The 24,297-nt window shown below is 41.8% G+C and overlaps 1 protein-coding gene across 8 annotated transcripts in view; it reads left to right on the top strand.

The window, feature by feature from the left end:
* The first annotated feature begins 1,498 nt into the window (after nt 1–1,498).
* The window catches only part of mtmr3 (myotubularin related protein 3), a 59,467-nt gene continuing 36,668 nt past the window's right edge, over nt 1,499–24,297 (top strand). For 5 of the 8 annotated variants that reach the window (XR_005280574.1, XM_038281989.1, XM_038281991.1 and 2 more), the window contains exons 1-6: nt 1,499–1,714; nt 4,357–4,432; nt 6,299–6,355; nt 7,486–7,575; nt 14,663–14,779; nt 18,847–18,867. Coding sequence is in view for 7 of the 8 variants with exons in the window: in XM_038281989.1 (XP_038137917.1) it covers nt 6,353–6,355; nt 7,486–7,575; nt 14,663–14,779; nt 18,847–18,867 (231 nt within the window). In the remaining variant the exon portion in view is untranslated. The remainder of the gene's footprint in view (nt 1,715–4,356; nt 4,433–6,298; nt 6,356–7,485; nt 7,576–14,662; nt 14,780–18,846; nt 18,868–24,297) is intronic. The other 3 variants (XM_038281992.1, XM_038281990.1, XM_038281988.1) reach the window with 2 other exon arrangements.

A 24,297-nucleotide genomic window follows, 5' to 3' on the forward strand; every position in this document is an offset into this window, starting at 1 on the left:
ATCTAGTATTATTTTTTTTTTTTATAAACTTTATTATTTATAATACACAACAATACAAAACTGCACTGTGTACATATCACAAAAGAACAAAAACATTTGCCAGGGGGACCATTAACAGAAAACAATACAAGTATAATAAGAAATGACAAAATAATCTTGTTTAAAGTGAATTAAAGGAAAATTCCGGTTTTTAACACTTTTAGCCCATTTTCTGTAGTGTCCAGGATGAAATCGAATGATCGACACCAGAATCCCCCCCTGGCTGCTTCAGAATGGCTTCCATATGGATGTCCGATAATGTCCTTAAAACAACCTTAAACATTCTTTTTTTTAAATATGCTACTCACCGGGTCGTCAGCGCTGTTCAATGACGTTCCAAAAAAAGTTTCGTAAAGAAAAAACGTTCCTGTAGTGTTTTATTTAGCATTTTGTAAATCCCATTGAGTTCTGTTGGAATAGTCAATATCCCTCCGCCACCGGAAACGGAAATGGGGCCTGTTTACACTTAGTTGTAGTCTTTTCGCAAGGCCCAAGTGTTTCTGCTTCACTCTGTGTACTCCGACGTCGAGGTGCTAACGTCTCTGTTAAACACTTTAAAAAACTCTGAAAATGGAATACGAAAGGTGGATTCTTGAGGAGGACATATTAGACTTTGAGTTTGACGGTAGAGGATACCGTCGCCAACTAGTGGTCTGGAGTGTGCAACGCTTCAGATTCGAACGGGAAGCGGAAGTTTATAAGCGGTTGTGATGTATCGGAAAAAATAGTTCTGGGATTTACAAAATGCTAAATAAAACAAGACAGGAACGGTTTTTCTTCACGAAACTTTTTTTGGAACGTCATTGAACAGCGCTGATGACCCGGTGAGTAGCATATTTTAAAAAAAGAATGTTTAAGGTTGTTTTAAGGACATTATCGGACATCCATATGGAAGCCATTCTGAAGCAGCCAGGGGGGGATTCTGCATGAGCCAAATAGCAGAGACAGGACCAATCGTCAAAATTTTGGTGTCGATCATTCGATTTCATCCTGGACACTACAGAAAATGGGCTAAAAGTGTTAAAAACCGGAATTTTCCTTGAACACAATAAATTATCTAAAATTCCAATTTGATTGCAAGTTGTTTTTGCTTATTTATTCGTTGAAGGTCGAATTGTAAAAATATAATGTTTAAATTCAATCAAAAAAACTGAAAAGGCAGGTTTTTTTCTTAAAAACTTGCATTTATGAAGATGAAATTTAGCCTTAATAATTAATAAATTGATAAGAAAACTCTTCGCACTCATTCTTTCATTTTGTTGAAAGAAAAACAGCTAAAATCAATATCAGAGTTGAATTTCTTTAAACAGACTTTAGTAGATTCTGTGTCTGAGTTTAAAAGATACTTCTTTACCATCTAGTATTAATGCAGTCATTTGACAACGATGCCATGTTTACACGGTCGTACCGCGTGGTGTTTGTGAGCCACGCCCCTCTACCGCCACGGGTCGCTCTGACGTAGTGACGTCACCGTCACGTATGTTGTTGGGCTGGAGGTTTCGCGGCGATGGCGACGGAGGCTCGGCGCTTGGAAGGGACGCGCTGAGAGCAGAGCTTTTTCGCTCGGATATGACGAATTCGTATCTGTTGGTGGTTGCTTTGCTCTTCAGTTACTCCATCGGTTTCGGATAGCCCCTTCGGCCGTGGACCACCCCTCATCTCTCCCCTCTGACTGGTGAGTCAGGCGGCTGTGGTCTCGGTGTGTTTTGACAGAGGCCTCCGTCCCGGGGTCCGCCCTCCATCTTCATAACAAAAACAGTCTGGCTGAGCGGAGCGGCTAGCCGCTAGCCTGGGAGCTCACCGGCTGCTCTGCGGTGAACCCAGCGCAGGGACATTGCAACAGAAACGGGCAGCGCTGCGGTGTCAGAGCCGCTTGTATTCCGGAGCTTTTCTCCGAGGAGCTAAAAGGAACCGATGCTAGCTAGCTGGCTAACTGTTGATGTTAGCATTAGCTTCCCTGAAGAGAAGGAAGAACAGTCGCTGTAGTTTTTCCTCTGCCTTCGGGGCGTCCGTTAGTCTGCCATTACTAACCCTTTCTGTTAGATTTATGTCTTGAAGTTTAGTGTTTAAATTTTATTTTCCAGATTTATACAATGCGTTTAGTTGAACGTAACTCATGATGAGTTAGATGTGATCCATTCAGTCAGCCGTTATCAGCGCACTCTCTCCCTGCCTGCTGTCAGGTTTCCGTCCGGGTTAAAGCAGGGAGGCTGGTGCTGCGGCTCTAACGGCCCCAGGCTCGGCTGTAAACAGAGCCGTGCGGCGGCCTGATACGCCTTATCAGGCACAGGCAGCGGTAAGAGCGAAGCAGTGACCTCATCCAGGACCTTCTTGGAGCTGAGGCCTGGTTGGAGGGGCTCATAAGTTCCACTGGATTTCTCCCTTTGCTCCTGTGAATGTTCCTGAGGAGGTGTGTTGTTGTCTTCCTGATCTGCCCGTTCACAGACTCTCAGATCACATTTCAGCCTCTGCAGCAGGAGATGACCTTTCCAGCTATTTGTTGGCAGTTTGTTCAGATGTTTCTAACAGCCTGTCTGTTTAGAAAGCTGAAGTTTCACTTAAAAAAATGATATCTATCTATTTCCATTCATTTTTTAGATGAAAAATATAATTCACCAACTTAATGCAAGATGTTAAGATCCTCATGTTTGTCAATATATTCCTGTTTCAATGAGTGGGTTTGTTATCTTACACATATTATCCTGGTGCACCTCCCTCCCTCTGACAAACACTCTGTCCTTAACAGCTGGGAGAGATGCCAAAGGTGTTAATGTTTATTACTCCAGTAGAAATATAAATCCTACTGTTTAAAAGCACTTTTGTAGAAGTTAAAGTATCAACTTCAGCTTTTTACTCAAGTTAAAGTACCATTTAAAACTACTTAAAGTGTAAAAGTAATGCAGGAAAAATGTTAAGGAATGCTTTTCTGCTCTACCCTATTAAAGGAACATTTATCTACAATTATGCATGATAACTTCCTTAGACTTAAGTTTCTTAGTTTTATATCTAATGGTAACAGCGTCACATTTAACTTTGCATCATCTTGAAAAACAGTTTATTTTGGTTTGTGGTGAGCAACAAGTTGGGGCAGCACCGAGTCCAACCACAAAGAAATTAACTGTCTGAATGAAACAAATCATTTTGATGTGTGTTTTTTTTAATACCAACAGGCCATAAAAAAATTTGTTTAAATGAAACTAAACTAACGAGTTTGTTTTTTAAATGTAAGGAGTAGAAATTAGAAAATATTGCAAAAAAAAATTTGAGGAGTAGAAGTAAAAGTTGTTTGAAAAATAATGACTCCTTAAAAGTATCGAGAGCCAACATTTCTACTTAAAGAAGGAAGTATTTGTACTTTGTTGCTTGACACCTCTGCAGCAAATAAGTTTTTGTGCAAATAAGTCTGATCAGCTGTGAAATAAATAAACTTAATAACTGAAAAATGTTGACATGTGATGTGGTTTTAGCAGGACGATGCCCCAAACATACGTGACAGAGATATTTTCTACAAAACTTTAACCATTATGAAGGTTTTTATACTGTGACCTGTTTTCTATTTCATTGGTTTTTGCACACATAAAACGCTTCATTCTGCTCATAACAACTTAAATATTAACATGATTTCCCAGTAAAATGACGATACGTGCAGTATAAAGGCGTAATACGCTGTCTTTTTTTGCAGTAGAAGTAGTGAGTGATGCAGCAGGTCTGTTGGTCAGAGCTTAATGGAACAGAGAGCTGTTTGGTTCCCAGTCATCAGCTGATGTTTCTAATGAAAGTTTGCCTTTCTAATCTTCCTCATAAACTCCTTACTGGTGTTTAGTTTTGCCAGATTGTCCTGAAAGCCTTGGAGTGTTATCACATGCTCAGATGTTTTGCTAAAGCTTTGACAAAGCACAAGTTGCAAATAAAGAGGAAAATGTTGAAAGAAAATCCAGTACGTTTACCTCAGGCTCTGTGGCGTCACCAGAACCGCCTGTGACTAGACGCTTCCTTTGGGATGATGAGTTTTAACTCAGAAGAAACTGACCAAATAAAAAAGTCACTGTGTTGGTCTGAAGATGATGAACTACATCCGGTTGGATGTTTTTCATCGGAACATCTGGGCAGCTGCTGTAAAACAGATTATGTGTAAAGTTAGCTTTCATATGATCGTGGTAAGACCACATTGGAGTGGTTGGTATCTGGAGGCTCACATGTGACCGCTCCATCCACAGAATCAAAAAAACTGCTGTAGTTTGTAAAGAAGCCTTCTGTTTGCAAAATGTAAGAAGAAAAGTTCAAACTAATTCTCATGATTCCTGTTATTTTCCACAGATTTCTTTGTGTTGCTTGTGAGGGTTTCCAAACTGATTTACCAGGACTGCATATTGTTCACTGCCAACTTTCTGTGGTAAGTTTGGGAGATACCTCTCACTGTTTCATGAGTTATGATCATCATCTTTTCTCCCATCTTAAAACTATGCTGGCAAAGAATCACTTCAGACTTATCGCTGTTCTGTTTTTTTTGTTTTTATTTGAACGCTTTGAGCAATTGCTGCAGATTTCTTGGTTATTGATCCTTTATATTCAAACTAGCGGTCTGTCAGATCACTGTTGCTGTTGTTTCTGTTTTATTATTAAGTTGACACATGAAGCTACGGCTGCAATTAATGATTTTTTTGCAAATCATTTAATCTGTCGGTTGCTTTTACGATTAATAATGTGATAACCAAAGGTTCCTGAAAGGAAAATAATAAAGAAATAATAAATGGATCATTGTTTATACCACAAACTAAAAAAATTTAAATAATTTTCGTCACGATCACTGAGTCTGGGAGCGGCCATTTTTGCAGTGACGTCACGGTGCGGTAAGCCTAGCGCCATTCTCCCCGCTTTACAAGCTAAATCAATGGGAACTACTAGACACATCTGCAATCAACAACAATTATTGAAGATTTCCAGAGGACTTCACCATTGAAATTCACCAGAGCTATAGTGAAACTGACAATGCCCACGTGCATGGCAGCTGGATGCTGGAATACATCGGGTAAAAGTGAAAAAAAAAGAGTTATTCCACCTTTCTGATTCCTGATCCTCCACGGACGGGTTGGTCGTTGGATCGCCAACTTGAAGAGGGAGGATTTGCCATCGAACTTCTGGCCAGAGAAAAAACCCGTAATATGTAGCCAACATTTGGAAGAAGAATGTTTTCAAGATGACTTGGATAATAGCGCGTTGTGACAAACACCAGATACAGCACTGGGACTTGATCAACAGCCGATACCGCACCGTGACGTCACTAACCAGTAGGTGGCAGTAGTGTTCTTTGACAAACATGGATGCCTCCAGTAAAGCACATTCACATGAAAATTACTCTGAATTAAAAACACTGATCATTTATTAAACAGTATCCTAAATGCTAAATGTTTATTTATTTATTTTTTTTATTACTGCTCTAAGTGGGTTGTTCTGTCAGCTAAAGGCATATTTTAGAGCAGGCACCCCCAAAGTCGGCCGCTGTCCTTCAGGTTTTCGAGGTTTCCCTGCTTTAGCACAGCTGGTTCTGATGATTTCAGTTGCAAAAACCTGTTGATCAGCTATCAAGTAAAATCCTTTGTGCTGGAGCAGGAAACCTCTAAAACCTGCAGGACAGCGGCCTTCCAGGACCGACTTTGTCGATGATTACTCGATTATTTCAATAATGGATTAATCCCGATTAATCGATTAGTTGTTTCAGCCCTACATTAGAGCATTTTTAGAGTTTCCAAAGTTTGGGTCAACACGTCTAAACCCAACATGTTTCATCACAGACAGAAGTTAAAAGCTCATTAGAATATTTTCTGTTCTGGCTTCCTGATTTGCTCTCCTCATTATAAAAATGGCCACCTCTCTTTTCGCCGTAACTGACCTCCACGCTGAAGAGTGCAGCGGTTTTCCTGACCTGGTAGTGCTTAGGCGTGGGGCGTTCATTGATGAGGAAGCAGACGAGCTTCCAATCAAATAACAGTTCATGGCGTGTCGAGCAGAAAAGCCGATTTCCCTGCATCTCTAGTTATCATTATTATCTTTGCTAAATGTTTTAATCCCCAACTAACCTGAAACGTCTGCTGATATTGGACGTCTGCTCGCTGCAGCTCAAGCATTTTAAATACAGCCGTGTATTTTCCACCATTTCAACCCGTGATACAAAACTGTTGTTTTTTTTAGTGATGCTTTAAAGATCCTGTGAATAATTTTTACTCAAAGCCTGTATTTTTTTCTCTCTGTTATTGAACAGACATAAGTGAGCCGGAGTTCCTCGTTGGCAGAGCCAAGCTCCTTCTCAGGGGCCATGGTAAAGTATTCTCACCTTGTTTACTGCTTTATAATGCTCATTTCTGTGTCCTTTGTCCTGCAAGCAATCTGCAAAATGGGAACTCTCCATTGATTATCACTTTGAGTCAGCTCTGGTTATCAGGAGGCGGACGGTTGCATCAGCTCCAAAAGTGTCAGAGGTCCCCTGAGGACAGCTTTCAGTTTCCGCTGCAGTAAAAACTTTATCATCACTTTGTGATGTAAACAGCCGACTGGATGTGTTTTTCTGATCTGACCCAGTTTGGCCTTATTCTTCCGTTTTAGCCCAGTCCTCTTCTGTTTAGGCTGGATTAAACATTATGCTGGAACAATGCAGATTGGTTAGCAGCTTATGCTGAGTCAGCGTCACACAGGATGTTTTAATACCGTCTGCTATCTTCCATCTCTTTCTTACCGCCGTAATCTGTTTTTGTGCAGTGTTTAGTCTAAACTCAGCTCCTGAGCAAACACACGTGATGTTTCATCGTCCAGAGCTTCCAGCTAAAGACTTTCATTTACCCCAAACTCTGCTTGCCTAAGTCCGCTTTGCTTTGCATTCCCCTCTGTGGCTCCTGTAGACGCACATTTCTTTGCTACACACAGGTAGCCCTTGTGAAAGCCAACCAAGTTTCCCAGCCTAAAACTCTTTCTGAACTTCCTGCTGAATGGGATTCAACTTTTAGGCTCTTATGTTTGCAGGATTTCCTACACAGAATAATCTAAATAGTCCTGATTACAGTGTGGATGGGAAAGGGGAAGACGGTCGTTGTGACATCTCGACCATTTGCAAATAACTTACCAAATTCTTTCTGTGGTCTGGCAATGAGGAGGAGCTGAAATAAGGCTGTGTTGGACGGAAGAAGAGCAAAAGTAAAGGAAATACTCGGCTAACCGTCTCCTGTCACATGTTTTGAAATTATGTCGCACTAAAGATGAAATCTGGTTGTAAAAGAAAGCTGTGGCTGTGAAAGCAATAAACATGTTTATTGGTGTTTTTGCATCATGTTTTTTTGATCACTGCTGCACTTTATGGAATGAAAATGTTCATTTTGCTGCTAAGCTGCTGCTTATTCACTGTCTGCAAGCTGTAAATAACAAAATGACAATAAAAATCGTCTATTTTCTGTGCAGGAGGAGGAGGGGCAGCAGAGCCTGGAGTGCATCCAGGCCAATCAGATCTTCCCTAAGAAGTCCCCGGTGCTGGAGGAGGAAAACATGCAGGTGATCAAACGGTTATATATTGATTTCTGCTCTGTAATGAATGACACTGTCTGTCAGTAAAAAGTTCCCTTCAGTTAACAAATGTGACACAAATAAATGAAAGGAGAATGATCAGCCTGGTGGTCTGGCCTCAGGTTTGGACGGTTGATTCGTCTGACTCTGCTCAGCTTTTTATTCATTTTTTTCCACTATAGATTTTATCTGAACCAGAGTTTTTTACTTTTATTTAATAGGAGGAGTTCGGCGGTTAGAAAAGTGGCTTCTGTTGCAGTCAGTAAGACACAGATCGACCTGAACGTGTTGCAGAGCTTTAACTGTACTACAGCTTTGCTTTCTGGCTTCATTGTAAAAGGAGCTAATTTTAACTCTTCTTTGCTTAACATGATTTGCTTTACTTATAAAGCTCCAATTTAATTCATATGCAAGTCTTTGACCTGAACAATTAGCTCCCCTTGGATAAGCATGTGGAATCAGAGGACAGTTGCTGTGAGTAGTCCCATTCACACTACGCTTTTGAAACCATGCCACGATTGGTCCGATTGATTTCATACAAATCCTAGCTTCCCTACCGTGCCACATGATTTCCAGTGATGATTCCTCTTTGCAGTGTGATGAACCTCAACGTCTGTCATTGTTTCCTGCGTCTGTAAGCCCTGATTAGACTATCGTTTGTCGTATCCACTTCCTAAAAGCCGACTCTGTCAAGTAAATTCACCAAAGGCTGCCTTCTTCGCTGACTCTCCGCAAACTTCCTGAATGTTACGGGCGCTGCCATGTTGGTTTGCTTGTTTACCTCTAGATATCAGTAGTACCGTAGATTGCCGCTAGGAGGCGAGGAACGGTGCTAGCGTGGTGTGTAACCGGTAGTAAGGAACCAAGCTCGGTCACGGTTAACTGATCCAAGCTCGGTCAGAACTCGGCACAGAATGTTTTTCAGAGGGTAGTCTAAATGGGGCTATCGTGTCGTTGACTTTTCAGCAATCCCTCCTACCGGGCATGCATGGAAAGAGTGGAGAGAAAAACTCCCGTTTAACACTAGAAGTCCCAAAATGCAGACTTTAGTCTGCACCTAGTTTGTATCAAGTATCCCCCCAAAGGTGTTAACGGCTCTCCTCTGGTGCTCCATTTTCAAATCAAATGCAAATGTGGGAATGTGGTTTGGTGACTTCAGCTGGTGTGCTGGGGTTTCTTTGTTAAAGTTGCCTCCCTTTGTGTTTTAAATGAGCTTTTTCAAGGAGTTGAGTAATTTACAGAATTTCTGTGGGGATAAATAAAGCAGGCACAGCACACAGACTCAGAATTCACCCGGAATTCACCATGGCACAACCAAGGCGACCAAGAAGGATGAACGCTCAAGAGGCTTTAGCCATGCTTCAGAGCATGCCAGACTACGAATCTGATGGTGGATCTGTTGGAGACTTAGCATTTCAGAATGAAAACGGCGCAACCGATTCTTCAAGTGAAGAGGATGATTCATATGAGAATGCGACTGCTTTCGCACCAGCAAATCCTCCCCTCCAAAGACGCACCAGGGGCCGAGTGGTCAATTATATGATTGAGCGGGACAGTTCAAACACTGAGGCTACATCAGATGAAGAGGAAGACACAGTGCGCGGCAACTCCCCTCCTTGCAAAGAACAAAAAACTGCTGATGTTGGCACAATGCCTGGATCAATAGAGAAGGCGAAAGATGGCACTGTTTGGTCCCACTGGAAAGTTGAAGACTTTTCTGTTCCTGAAACCCCACAGACTGCCTTCAATGGATCAGGAGGGCCAACAGATTATGCGAAACGCAAAATCACAAGCCGCCTTCGCAGCTTCGTGTGTTTGTTGGATATGAACATGTTGCTGACCATCAGAGACTGCACAGTCCACGAGGCCCTCAGAACAAACCCCAGCTGGCAGATGAGTGTCTACGAGCTGATGGCTTTCCTCGCAATCCTTTTTCGAAGGGCTGCCATGGGTTACATTGGTCCCATGCGACACATGTGGGCCAATAAATTCGGAAACGCAGATATCAAACCCATAATGCCTCGTAACCGTTTTTTTGAAATAAGATGGTACCTTCGTTTTGACAACAAGGACACCCGCAAGGAACGCATACACAATGACAAATTTGCAGCAATTTCTGACATCTGGATGTGGTTTGTTCAGAACTGTGTGTCGTCCTACAGTCCAGGACAGCATGTTACTGTGGATGAGCAGCTGTTTCCGTCCGAGGTTCGGTGCCCCTTTTTGCAGTACATTGCATCCAAGCCTGACAAGTTTGGAATCAAGTTTTGGATTGCAGCAGATCTGGACATAAAATAAATGTGTAATGCCATCCCTTACTTGGGAAAGGATCCCACTCGTCCAAAAGGAGAGAGGTTGTCAGAGAACGTTGTTCTGAAATTGATAGAACCATTTTTGGACAAGGGAAGGACTGTAGCTATGGACAATTTCTTCACCTCTCTGTCTTTGGCTAACAGGCTCCTTCAGCGAAATACAACTCTGCTTGGCACCATCAACAAAATTCGTCGGGAGCTACCAGCAACTGCAAAGGAAACCTTGGGGCGCCAGTTGCACTCCACGCAGGTCTTCAAATCTGGAAGTGCCTTGCTGACGGTGTATGCGACAAAAAAAAAAAAGAAATCTGTCTTTCTTCTGAGTACCATGCATCACAGAGTGGAAATTGTGGACATTCAAAAACAAAAACCAAACACTGTGGTTGATTACAACCATCTCAAATGTGGTGTTGATATTATGGACCAGAAACTGTGCAACTACTCTGTGCGTGCAGGAACACGGAGGTGGCCTATGGCTGTGTTTTATAACCTGCTTGACATGGCCGCCACAAATGCACTTGTTTTGTACACAGCGTGTACAGGATCCAAAGAAAGTCGTCGACTGTTCATGCTGGAGCTTTCAGAGGAACTCAAAAACAGGCTCCTGCAGGAAAAGACACAAGAGGAAGAGCAAAAACAGCTACGTCGTGAGATGAGAGTTTCCCAGTAGAAAAAGACTCAATGCCAGGTGCGCATACTCTGCAATAACAACAGAAGTACTGAACATTGTGTCCACTGCGGCAAATTTACCTGTGGCAAATGTAGGAAAGGCTCGCCATGGGAATGTGGAAACTGCTAGATGGGACAATTGCATTTTACATTTTTCCACATTATATTTAGTGCTTTATCCATATGTAGACTGTTTTTCTTTATCTGAAATAAAAAAAAAAACTTTCTGAGGCTATACCTTTTGTCTGTTGTTTTTCAAAACTGAGCAGTTTGGGGTGGGAATTGGGCTCCAGTCCCCCCAACTGATCTGTACAATGAAAACATCTCCATCAGCTGACAAGAATATTTATACAACAATGACCATCTGCCCTATTTACTAAAGGGCAAACAAGCAAACATCATCCGCTCATGATTTCCAGCGGAAAGCCGGTTTTGTGCTGGAAACCCGTTTCCAGCTCAAATTCCAATCTGGCGGCAGAGGGAAATGTAAAGGTTGTGGGTGGGAAGTATAGCTCCCAGAATAAATAGGCCCAGCAGATCGACTCAGAGTTATTGAGATTTCAAGCTTGGCTTGGCGTACAACCTTGGCTGCAACAGACGAGCATGTGTTGTACAAGCCGTGCACAGGGACCAAAGAGTCCACCAAAGTTAATTCTGCTACTTGCAAATGAACTTCGTAACATTTGTATGCAAGAAAAGGCAATAAAGGAAGAACACATGAGACAGCATTGTGAGATGAAGAGACTAGGGCTGTTCCTTTTGTGACATAAATGTTACTCCAATACTAAAGGCATACTGTTTGTCATTCTCTAAGATTAAATTTTGAATGATATAAAAAGGCGAGACAAGACAAAATACAATTATTCTTTCTTTCATATAGTGAGCTTTGCAATATGAATGAGTCTGTTGGTGAATGGACAATAGAAATAGGCTCTGCCTTGCCTTGTTGGAAAAGCATGGTTATGACTTGTTCTCAGCTCAGGAACTAGGACCACTATGATATCTGGTTGTTCAATAGGTTAGATATGACATATAAATATATTCCTGCAAAATGGTATGATGTTGCAGGGGCAGGTACTGAAAAGTGCTTGGAACATGGTCTTGATGCCAGTTTGTTTCAGCCTTTATCCAGTCTTAATGTAGAAGGGCTGGTCATATCACAGGTTATTTGCATTACAATAGGGACAGTTAGCAAGGCAGAGTGAATACACAAACTTGCAGAGGGGAGGGGGGCTTGCAGGAAAACTGAAAATCTCTGGGACATCTAGTGTTAACAAGAAGAAAACCCAGCAGAACTAGGCTCATTGAGGACGGCCTTCTGCCTCAACCGTTTAAACAGACAGCAGAAGTGGCATCAAGGAGATAAAACGGCTAGATAGATGAGCACTGAGCCAGAATTTAAATCTGGAGATGAAAGACAGAAGTCTGATCCTGAATGTGGAAAAAAGAGAAATTATTATAGATTTAAGAAATGGGAACAGGTTGGATCCTGTTAATATCATGGCAGAAGAAGGGGAGGTGGTGGAGAAGTAGAAATACCTCGATGAACAACAGACTGTAGGGACAGAACAGAGTATGGTTCTGAGGAAGCTTTGGTCCTTCAGCGCTGAGATGATGCAGATCTTCCATCAGCCTGCTGTGGAGATTTTAATCGCGTACCCCATCATCTGCTGGGGTAACAGCATCAGACCTAATTACTTTTAAAAAAAAAGCTCAACAAGCTGATAAAGAAGCCAGGCTCTGTTCAAGGAACTCCTCTAGACACTCTAGAGAAGAATCCTTCATAAAGTGAAGAAGATTGTGGGCAACAGTGAGCCTCCTCTTCAGAAGACTGTTAAGCAACAAAAAGTCTTCAGTTATTGGCAGACAGGCCTAGCAGACAATCCCTCCTGCCTACAGCAATCAGCATCTACAACAACTCTCTGCAGAAACTCATAATGCATCAGCTATAACAGCATTTCATTTCCCTTTAGGATTAATGGCGTATGTTGGGTTTAATACAGTAAATTATAGTTAAAGCTCAGCAAGTAGCTACGGAGAGAGACGGGGTTAACTGATGAAAGAGCGGAAACTTGAGGTTGTTTATCAGTAGCTCGACCAATGGCTGCCCCCACGCCCCTCCAGGATGGTGGCACAGCCCAACAGAGCCACTAAGAAGAAGAAGAAAACAGAACATAAGATCAGAGCAAATAACGGAAACTTGGAGAAAGGTTTTAGAAAGTAACAGCAATGAAACGGGGTCCCTATGTCCTGCAGCATTTTAACCCTATAGCAGCATAACTAACGATAAGCTTTATCAAAAAGGAAAGTTTTAAGCCTAGCCTTAAAAGTAGACAGGGTGTCTGCCTCACGGACTAAAACTGGTAGTTGGTTCCACAGGAGAGGAGCCTGATAACTAAAAGATCTGCTTCATTCTACTTTCACACTGAAGATTGTTCTTAGCGTGAGCTTGTTGCTCTTAGATATGCTCCATTCAAGCAATCCAAACCAGCTGATTTTGGAGTTCCCACTTTGCCAGGTTGGGTCCGGTTTGGTGGTTTGATCAAGTTAAAACCAACCTTTGAAAAGCTTGTCAGTAGAATCAGACAACTCGTTTCAGCTGATGTTCTATGGGAGAATTATCCTGCCATAATGCAAGAGCACATAATTTCAATTTGAGAAAAGAATTTCATCTTCTTGCACTGAAAACTTATAATGCTCACACTCCAAACATGCTCTCTCTCTCAAATATTTTCTCTTCTATCTCAAATCTTTGTTTCTTCTCTCAGATTTAATGCTTCTTGCACAGATATTTTCTCCTCTCGCTTGCCTCCTTCTCTTCGCGCACAAACCGCGCTCTGCTGGAGTCTCAGTTACGCTCTCAAACCCGTAGGCTCTGCTTGCGTATTTTTTTTGCTCTCTCTCAGATTGGATCGGATCGTCGCCTAGCAACCTTTCCAGCCAATAGAACAACAGCCTCAGAAAGGGGGCGCTTGTCTAACTCTACTGAGTTACCTTACTCAGTAGTTACCTTACCGACAATAAACTGGCCTTTTAATTTAAAAGCTATCCATTTTCAGACGTGACGTGATGTGAACAGAAAACTCCCGCCTCAGAGTTGCTCGTCAGAAAAAAAAAAAAAAAAAGTTTGCTAGTCAGGGCAGATGCTGCCTCCAGCAGAAATTAAGTGACTTTTCATTGGTGATTCTTGAATCGCCCTTTATTATTTCCTTTTTTTATTTTCCTGATTGTTGTTGTTTTTCAGCTTCTTATTTTAATAGCTTTTAAATTAAAAAGCCAATTTATTGTCTGTAAGGTAACTACTGAGTAAGGTAACTCAGTAGAGTTAGACAAGCGCACCCTTTCTGAGGCTGTCGTTCTATTGGCTAGAAAGGTTGCTAGGCGACGATCCGATCCAATCTGAGAGAGCAAAATAAATCCGCAAGCAGAGCCTACGGGTTTGAGAGCGTAACTGAGACTCCAGCAGAGCGCGGTTTGTGTGTGAAGAGAAGGAGGCAAGCGAGAGGAGAAAATATCTGTGCAAGAAGCATTAAATCTGAGAGAAGAAACAAAGATTTGAGAGAGAAGAGAAAATATTTGAGAGAGAGCGCATGTTTGGAGTGTGAGCATTATAAGTTTTGAGTGCAAGAAGATGAAATTCTTTTCTCAAATTGAAATTATGTGCTCTTGCATTATGGCAGGATAATTCTCCCATAATGTTCTTCCAGTTCTACCTGCTTTTTAAAGCATCTTGCAGATGGAAATCAGCAGGAGATAAGGGATCGGCGGCAGGTGATGCATTCGTTCTGACGTGTGGCCTGTGGCCTCTGGGTTATTTTCAGTCTTTCTCAGAGAAGCCAAGCAGAACGCTAACTTCACTGTAACTGATTGATGAGCTAATCTCATTGCACGTATGAAAAATCACTACAACTCTGCAGACAAACTATTGGCCAAACAGGAATATTTTTAGATTTATTATAAAAGACCCACTAAGGACTAAAACTGTCATCCCATTACTGAATGAATGTTGCTGCTTACATGTAAAGTGTCACATTCAGTCATTGAATCTGTGGGTTCTTTTCACTTCATGTCAGTTTTTAATCTCCCGTTGCTAGGTGCCCTTCCCTGAGCTGCATGGGGAGTTCACGGAGTACGTAGGGAGAGCAGAGGACGCCATCATCGCAATATCCAACTATCGCCTTCACATCAAGTTCAAAGAGTCCATCGTCAACGTAAGTGTGTTAGAAAAAGTTTCTAACGAGCTTCAAATCTGATTCCAGGATATGTTTCCCCCCGACTGATGTCATTGTGTCTGTGGTGTGAATGGACGGAGCTGGCCTGTGGCGCCACTCACACCTGAACTCCCCATTCTCTCTGAGCCTGCCGTTGCTATGGTTACAGCTGCTCCAGAGGGGATGCACAACAGTCAGGCCCTCTGTTTGGCTCCCTCAGCCTCTTTCCACCGTATAAACAGACAGGCTGGATGTTATCATTATTTACACCAACAAACATGTTTGAATCATATTAAGATAAAAAAGCCTTTTGAGGTTTTATAATTACAACATTTGGGCTGCTTCTGGAAAAAAAATATTTCTTCTTGTTTATATGATGTTAATCCAAATTGTGTGCTGCCAAATAAAATATTTACAAAGTTTAACCGGATTCCTGGAGGAAACTGGTGCTTCGTGGAGGTGAGCCGACATGCAGAGGCTGATACTGGTTTTAGACCAGTTCCATTCCTTCTGATTGAGAGTCAGTGTTTTAAACTGGAGGGATTGGTACTTTATGATTATTAACTCTAAACAGCAGAATGTGTTTATTATCTGGGCAGTCTAGACCAGGGGTCGGCAACCCAAACTGCTCAAAGAGCCATATTGGACCAAAAAAAATAAATCTGTCTGGAGCCACAAAAATGTAAAAGTCTATCAGCCTCGTATGGCAACACAGGCTCTAAGTGTTTTATACCACTATAGAAAAGGACTATGTGGGCTTAAATATATAATAAGCATTCATGATTAAATGTTTATCATGATAGAGCAAATGTCACATAGCAGCATGAGGTGAGGGAGGAGCAGTGGACGCTCCACCATGCGCTGCTTCACCACCCTTCACTGCGCGGTTTAGGTTTTGTTGCATTGATGAAATGATAGAAACACGATAAAGGAATCTTTTCTATGATGGACGTGTTTCTGTTGGGAGGAGCTGATTGATTCATGAGGAACCAAGCAGGAACTGACATCCATCAGAGCAGAGCTCTCTAACCCTGAAATCCCACATCCTCCGTCACCAACGTTCCTTGGTTTGATTTTTATTTTGAGGATTATGGGAGGAAAAATGGAAGAAATTCATATCCCTGCATCAGAGCGCTACCTGTTGGATCTGTGGATGTTTTTTTCATGCTTGAAACCAAACTAGCAGCATTAGTGCAGTTAGGAGATGCAATCCATTTCCTAAATGTATCTTTGCTCTCCTCTAATTTATCCCGAAGTTCTGCAATCGCATTATTTCGCACTCACAGCTTTGTGACCTGGAAATGCATTTCCAAATTACAATTTTTATTATTTGTCAAATTCTTGTGCCAAAGCAAAATGCAGGCAATCCTTCCGCATTGATAATGAGACCAAATGATTCGCTCCATTCTTCTTTGAATCCTCTGTTCTCATCAGCTAAGTTCCTTTTTTTCCCTTTGGGATCCATGGAGACATACCCTCCTTTTTCTTTGCCTGGTGCCGCGCTGAGACATGTGCTGCAGGCTTTGACCACTGATCTCTATAGCTATGACGCACATTTTCGTTTAAATAAATGTTTACATATATTGTTTAAATGTATTTATACAAATGTTTGACCTCCTGCACACAATATTAAAATAAACAAACCAAAAAAAAAATAAAATTTTCATACATTTTTGAAAAAGCTCCAAGGAGCCGCAAGGTGGGGCGCTAAAGACCCGCATGCGGCTCTGGAGCCGCGGGTTGCCGATCTCTGGTCTAGACCCTTATCTTAACTCCATAGAATCCCAACAGGCAGCCCACAGTTCAGAACAGAAAACGCTCAGATGGATAAAACATGGTCGCTTCGCTGTAAGGATCTGCGTCAACTGTAGGGGTGTAAATCACACCCATCATGGTGATTCGATTCCGTATCGATTTCCTGACCCAACGATTCCCACAACGAGACCCACAGCGTGTAGCACAGACCACGCTTCAATAGTGAGCATAAATCAAAAATGTCTGTGTCAAACTTACAGCAACACACTGCTGTAAGAGTATAACCAGGAAGCGAGGTAGGAGGGCAAAATAGGTTTAGCGCCACCGCAGCACGGGAGGGAGAATTACGATAAAAATAGACTGGAGAAAAAAAAAAAACATGCATCGATACTCTTGCAGACGTATCGATGCATTGGATCGTTGTTGGATCGATGCATCGATACAAAACTATTATTTACACCCCTAGTCAACTGGGTTAAAAAATGTATGATGCACAGTAAATAACAATATTATTTAAACTTCCTCTTAAATGTCATCTTACACACCTATCAATCTGATTGAACCTGGTTTTAAAGGTTTGTAAAGTCTGGTTTGCCCCTTGCTCACACTGGCTCCGGTGCGGTTACCGAGCCGACGGAGACCGCAACTCCCGCACACCCCCTCTCACACCGCCCTTTTGACTACGGTGCGGTGCGGCTCTGCGGCTCCGGCAACAGGTCCGGAGATTTAACAGAAGTTCACTTGAGTTCACGTAACTTCACGCGATAACACGGCCCAAATAAGGATATTTGCGAGAGCTTGTTGCGGAGGGCTCCGGCACGCCGCAAGGATAGCTTTCTTGCGGAAATTTTCTGCAGCGCCGGAGTGTCTCGGTAACCGCAGCCGGACAGCTCAGCAGCCGGTGAGAGAGGTTAACGTCTTTTTAATGACTTGGAATCACTGCGGCGCCGCACCCACCGCACCGCAACGGTAAGACCGGAGTCGGTGTGAGCCTGGGGTTCTGCTCAGAAAACAGGTTGTCTGCATGTGTGTCACAGTTAATGCAGATATGAAACCACCCCCCACCGCACCTCCGCTAAACTGTAGGTGACTGAAGACAGTGCCGCAGATATCGTCGCAGGGAGGAAAGAAAGGAGGCCTCTGATTGGTCAATTCTATTTGCTCTACACTATGAGTATTTCCTGTTTGGTTCCTAATGACAGAAACTTTGGCTGTAGCGCCGTCCACAGCGCCTGGCACACCTTAGACTCTATCCCAGACACCGTACAGGATGCTAGCTTGTAGCTCTGAGCGACGGTCTGTTGGTTTGCGCCCGAAGCCAAAACACGCAGCGCCGCGGCCAGCCTTTGAGGAACACTCACGGGTGAACTGTGTCATCCGGCGTCGCATGACGTCTAGTTATTGTCCCTCTGGCATTGTGGCGTAGAATAACATAGCGCAGATCACGCTTAAAAATTGGGCATAAATCAAAAACATTTGTGCGACAGGCTAACTGCAACAAACTGCTGCAGGAATATAACCAGCCATTAAGAGTTAACATTAAACAGAAGGGGTGGACTCAGATTTTAGCTTTCAAAAAACTACAATGCAGCGATAGAATCTCTCCCTTCCAGCTATCATCGCAACCCCCAACCTCTTTACTGGGTAACAGAAAATCTTGCCTGTTCCACAAGGCCAACTATCCCCTTTAATTACCCCCCTTTCAGAGACATAGACAGGTATGGGGCTTTGCAGGCTAACAAAAGAAGCCAAATGACCCATTTTCTAAAGGCTTAGTTGGGCTGCTGTATAAGAGCCTCGAGCTTAACAATATTTCTGACGGTTTGAATTGAAAAAGCTTCCTGGATGGGAAGCGAAACGTTTTCAAAGTTGGAAACAAAGTCCCGTTGATTGTTTTTTAAAGAGTTAACATTGAAAGCTGATGATAATCAGAACACATCAGCTCTGAGAGAAAACCCAAATCATTCAGAAAGCGTGTTCGCTGTTACTGGGTCAGGTCATAGTAAAGAAGTGTTGAGGAGTAATTTGGTGATTCTGCTGCATGAAGGAGGCTTTGTGTTTCCAGTGGCTGTCCTGTGTTTCTGGGGTTGCTCCCAGTTTTTTGTGTTGGGAGGTGCTGGAAGAGGGCGAGCGAGAGAAGTGGTTAAAAAGCAGTTGAGGAATTTTGATGATAAGCAGATTAGAGACGCAGATTGTGACAGCAGGATGGACAAACATCCGGAATATGCAGGGATGGCAGAGCGGCTCTGGCATCAGACAATGCATTCACCTCTTTCATGATTGTTCTCTCTGTTTTCTTTTTGGGGATTTAGAGTTGTTGTTGTGAGGTTTCAGTAAGTATCCTGCAGAGCTGCATGGAGTGGACTAGTTGAACTTTAACTGGTGTGTGTTTGCCTGCTAACCAGCCTGCGTCCCGAGGAGCGGGATCTTTGTTGTTTAACAACAGATGTTGGTTTTCAGATAAAAAGATTATTGGATGCACTTACAAGCAGATAAAGGCTGCCAGCCTCCAATCCGTCAGCAGAGCTGTAACTGCCTTTGTGTTCGTATCGTGTGACCTGTGCATTGGCTGACTGGCAGCCATGCATGACCACAGCTTCACCTTCTAGAAACGAGCACCGCACCGATCCAAACTCATTAGCAAAGCTTCATTAAAGACTTAGACTTAGAAAGACTTATTTGTCATTTTGGTTACACAGGTGTAAAAGAAAAATAAATTTTGTTTAGAACTGCTCTATGGACAATTTCATTTTTTTTTAAGTGCAGCCTTGAAAAATAGTAAAAAATATATAAAAACAAAGGTAAAGGTAGCAGGACCTAACCTGACTCCGCCAGCTGGATTTGCTCCGCATATCCATCTGGAAACCTTCCATTGAAGTAATGTTGGGAAGGGGCAAAAATACTGGTTAGCTGATTGGCCTATGTTGGTGATAGACGGGCCAAATAAACCAATCAGATCAATGAAGCATATGACGTACTAACAGAGCGACGACGAAAACACAACCACAAGCCAGGCTACTCTTGCCGAAACCAGTCGGGAGAAAAGCAAAAACATCTTTTCCTCTGAGAAAAGCCTTCAGAGCAGTGTTTTGCTCTTCTTTCGGTGAAGAAATACTCTGTAATTCCGATAAAACTTGCTTGATAGCCACGCTAAAGCTAGTTTCATCGGCTGAAGCCGCCATGTTCTTTAGACTGAACTGTCGCGCTTCCTGTTGCGTCACACCTCAACCCGCCTCAAAGCCAACCCCGATTGGACGTTGGTTTGTTGAACGGCTCCAAATTTTCTTTAACGGAGAGTCTTCAGACTGATTAGCGAGTGAAATCTTGAAAGCTCGCGAGATCAGGATGGTCTCACGAGGCTAAGCAGGACCCAGTCCATGCCAGGCTTTTAGCTCGTAAACGGCGTACATTTTACGCCCTTTACTGAAAACATTAGAAACTGTACGCCCTGTTTTCAAGATGTACGGATTTGGTACGCCTTCATTTTCCCCCGGAATATGGTGGAATATTTAATTAATTTAATTTATTTTTTCCTTTGGGACAATACTGTCGGTGGAATTGGGGGCTAACCTAAATGACAACTGGGGGGGTTATCTGTACTAAATCCGTAGCCAATTTCAAACACATGCCGCTATTTGTTTTAGTACATTTACTAAATGTACTAAAGCCCGGCGTACACTGTACAATTTATTGCCGTTTCTGGTCGATTCTCCAGTCGTGCGAGAATTTTTCAGTCGGGCCGACTTTCAGCCTGATGGTGCGTGGTGTAGTGTACAGGGCGTAATGAGGGGCGATCAGCCTCTAACGACCACCTCCCCATGAGGAATCGTAAGGTCAGGAGGAAATCAAACATGTTTGAAATTCAGTCAGCCGACGTAAAGTGGTCGTGGGCAAATCGCTCAGTTCTTCTTCTTTAAGATCGCTCTGGTTCACTTTCTTAATCTTCAACCTTCAGGTTCACCTTTACAATAATACCATCCCACTATAAGGGGTGGAACGGTTCACAAAATCCACGGTTCGGTTCGGTTCACGGTTTCGTGGTCACGGGTTTTGGTTCCGTTTGGTATATGTTGATTGTTAGCCTGACATATTGGTCGTGTTGCTGTTAGCATAAACAACACGTGTTGCACAATGCTTGCACACTGTTGCACTTTTATCCACAACTTTCTTTCCGCCGTCATCGTAGGTCGCTCTAAATGCAAAGTGGTCCCATACAGCAGACCTATAAAGTGCTGCTGGCGCGTCTTCCAACTCCTGTTCTTCCCACTCGCCATACCCACACAATTCTCCACAACAACTGATTTTTTTCTTCGCTTCTTCTTCTTGTTTACTACTGGTGGTTGGCTTTGGTCGCAGTACCGCCACCTTCTGCTCTGGAGTGTAAACGCTTCGCCTATGAGAAAAAGGAGCAGTGCATGAACCAGAGGTGGGGATTCGAGTTTGTGACTCGTACTCAAGTCTCACTTAAGTCGCATATTTAATGACTTCAGACTCAACTTAGACAGACTCAACCGAGACTCGCAATTTCCAACCTGTGAACAATATTTTTTTTAAGCGTTTTTTGTTTTACTAATTTGACTGATCGCCGCTCGCCTTACCCGCACACAACAGAGGTAAAAAAATTAAAAAATTAAAAAAAAAAACAGCAAAGGGGCTGTAAAACAGTCATGTAGCACTGACTTCACTGACCAGTTCAAGATAATGATCATTCCATAGATATAATAGTGACCTTTAAGCTATACCGCCTCAGTGAAGGAGGTGAAAACACAAGGAGAAACAAGCAAGCACGCAAATAGACTTGAGACTTGCAAAAAATGACTTGTGAACATGTCTGGCATGAAGCGAACACAACACACGCGAATCGAACTATGACAGTCGAACCGAACGATTTTCATAAACCCTTCCATCCCTACTACATATCTCCTTTTTAACAGTCAGAGTGGTTTTTTTGATCACTTTTGCCGGTAACAAAATCACGCGGGATTTTAGTTTCAGTTTAACACAAGAATTCAGCAGCAGGCACTTTAAAGGCTTTTAAAACAAATAAAACTTAGATGATTTTCTACCTGATTATATTTAAATGCATATTAACTTACATGAACACCATATGAAATACAATCACTTTTGACGATACGACCAATTGTTTTAAATCAACGACTGAACTCGTCAAAGGGTTTCGTCGTACAGTGCGAGCTGTAGCTGCGTGCAATGACAGTGTATGCCCGGCTTACGATGGATAAAAACGTAGCGATCAGGTTTCAGATTAGTTTCAGTTTCAACTGGATTCTTAACAGAAATCAAAGCAGTCCTGGCTGCTCTTCCTCCTCTGCTGGTTTGCAGGTTGCGTTAAAGATGCTTCAGCTCGTCATTGATGTTCAACTTGTTGTTTACGTATGAATCAAGTTTCACGTTAAGCCTTTAGATTAAGTTACACTTTCTAAATGTTTGAATGAACCTATGAAACATAATATTGTACCTAAAAATGATCTCATGTCTTCCTTATGAAATTTCCAGCTCTAATCAAACGCACCTATTTCCCATAATCAGGACAAAAGTAGTGTTGGAAAAAAAGACAAAGTTAGCTGCATTCCACCTTCAAATGCAGGAAATAGTGAAGATGTGATACACCAAGCTGTACACCTTATAAAATCCTCCCAGCTAAAAGCCTGCTGCCTGCACTCTGCAGGTTTTATCTGGGTTTATAAGCAGTTCTGTACTTTGGATTATATTTGCCTGTAACTGATAAGACGAATAACCAGATCTTCACAGGCTGCTGTTGTTTTGAGCTGCCACACACACAGCTTAGCGGATAGCGTATTTAGAGCCTGTAAGGAGCTGAGGTGTGTTGCACTTTAATTAAATACAGGTTGAGAGTGTTTTTCCCTAACCTGAAGCCTATGCATGATGCGGGATCAGTAAACATCATGCTGCAGGAGATGGTGGTTTGCTCCTGGCCCTGAACCTGTGCTGTTGTGATCCTGACTAATTAGCTAAAGGGATTTCCAGCTGGCTAGCACCACACGCCCTGCACTGACCGCATGAGCATGATTGGTCCGGAGCTTAAATACTGTTTGCCGATGATCTAAATGGCGGCTCATGTGTCACATTCTCTCTGTGCTACAACTGCAGCTTGCAAACCCTTCAGACTGAAACATTTCATCTAGGCCTGCATCTAACGATTATTTTGCAAATCAATGTCAATAATTTTTTCGATTAATTGATTTATTATTGGTTAGCCAAATTATCCTCAAAAGAATTTTTTTAACAAAATTAAACCAGGTGAAAATAAAACTTTTCCAGTTGAGAAGTTGGAACGGACGAAAAATTTTTTTTTTTAATGTGAAATGTTTATTTTTATATATATATATATATATATGTATGTATATATATATATATATATGTATATATATATATATATATATATATATATATATATGTATATATATATATATATATATATATATATACATAATTTGTAGGGATGCACGATATAATCGGCCCCCTATCGGTATCGGCCTTAAAACTGAATATCGGACATCGGCCACCCCACCGATATTTAACCCGATATTTGATCAGCTTCTGAGTTTCTAAAGTCTAAAAACAATAAATAAATAAATACTACTTCTTCTTCTTTCTCAAAAACTTCTTTTTTACAGACTTAAAAACTTATAAAGACGAGGGAAAAAATATTGATACATTAAAATATCCCAATATCTTCATATGCTGATATATTGCCATTTAAAAACACCATATCAATCTCTTTTACTAATGAAATATTGCTATATGTCATCGTTATGCTACGAAATCCCCCGAAAATTTACGAAATTTTGCCATATTTTTATATGTTGATATACTGACGCGGTATCGATCTATTTTACTAACAAAATCTTACAAGAATTTGCAAAATATCACGAGAGTTTGTAACAGAACGATGAAATTTCACCAGATTTTGAAAGTAAAATAGATCGATACCGCGTTTTTAAAAATCTATTTGATATCAGCATATGAAAATATATTTGAGTATATTATTTTTCAAAGTGTCAGAAATGGATAACAAAACTGCTATTTTCAATGACTACTTATTTTTGTCCAGCTTTAACATCGGTATCGATATTGGTCATCGGCTACATGAGTTTTAAAATATCGGCATATCGGATATCGGCCAAAATCCCAATATCGTGCATCCCTAATAATTTGTTTATATATTGTTTATATATATAAACTTTTTTTTTTTTTTTTTTTTTTTTACAATTTTAGTATACCTTCTCCTCAAGGTTGGGTCACTCTGGCAGCTAAGGGCATGTTTTAGAGTCCAGTTAATGATTAATCAATTATATTAGTTAACGATTATTATTTAAATGATCAATTAATCCAATTAATTGGCTACTTTCGCACTGCAGGCCTTGATGCTCAATTCTGATTTTTTTGTGAAATCCGATTTTTTCGTGTTGCCGTTCATATTTCAAAATATATGCGACTTGTATGTGATCTCCTGTGTGAACTGCAGTCATAGAACGCAAGTCTCCCGCATGCGCAGTAGAGGACGCAATGACGTCACAGGCCAGTGTGCTCTTTTTTTTCCGGAAGTAAACATGGATGGTAGTGCCGGCGCGCATCTAGCGGTCTTTTCTAACCATAAAAACACAATCTTTTCAATATAGTTAAACATAAATACTGCTCTCCGCATCATCATCTGCCATTGTTGTTGTTTTTCTTGTTGCTTCTGCGTAGCAAGATGCAGAATAGTGACCTTTGTCGGGTAT

Source organism: Cyprinodon tularosa, unplaced genomic scaffold (assembly GCF_016077235.1).
Source record: "Cyprinodon tularosa strain WSP-4 unplaced genomic scaffold, ASM1607723v1 ctg178, whole genome shotgun sequence".
NCBI lineage: Eukaryota > Metazoa > Chordata > Actinopteri > Cyprinodontiformes > Cyprinodontidae > Cyprinodon > Cyprinodon tularosa.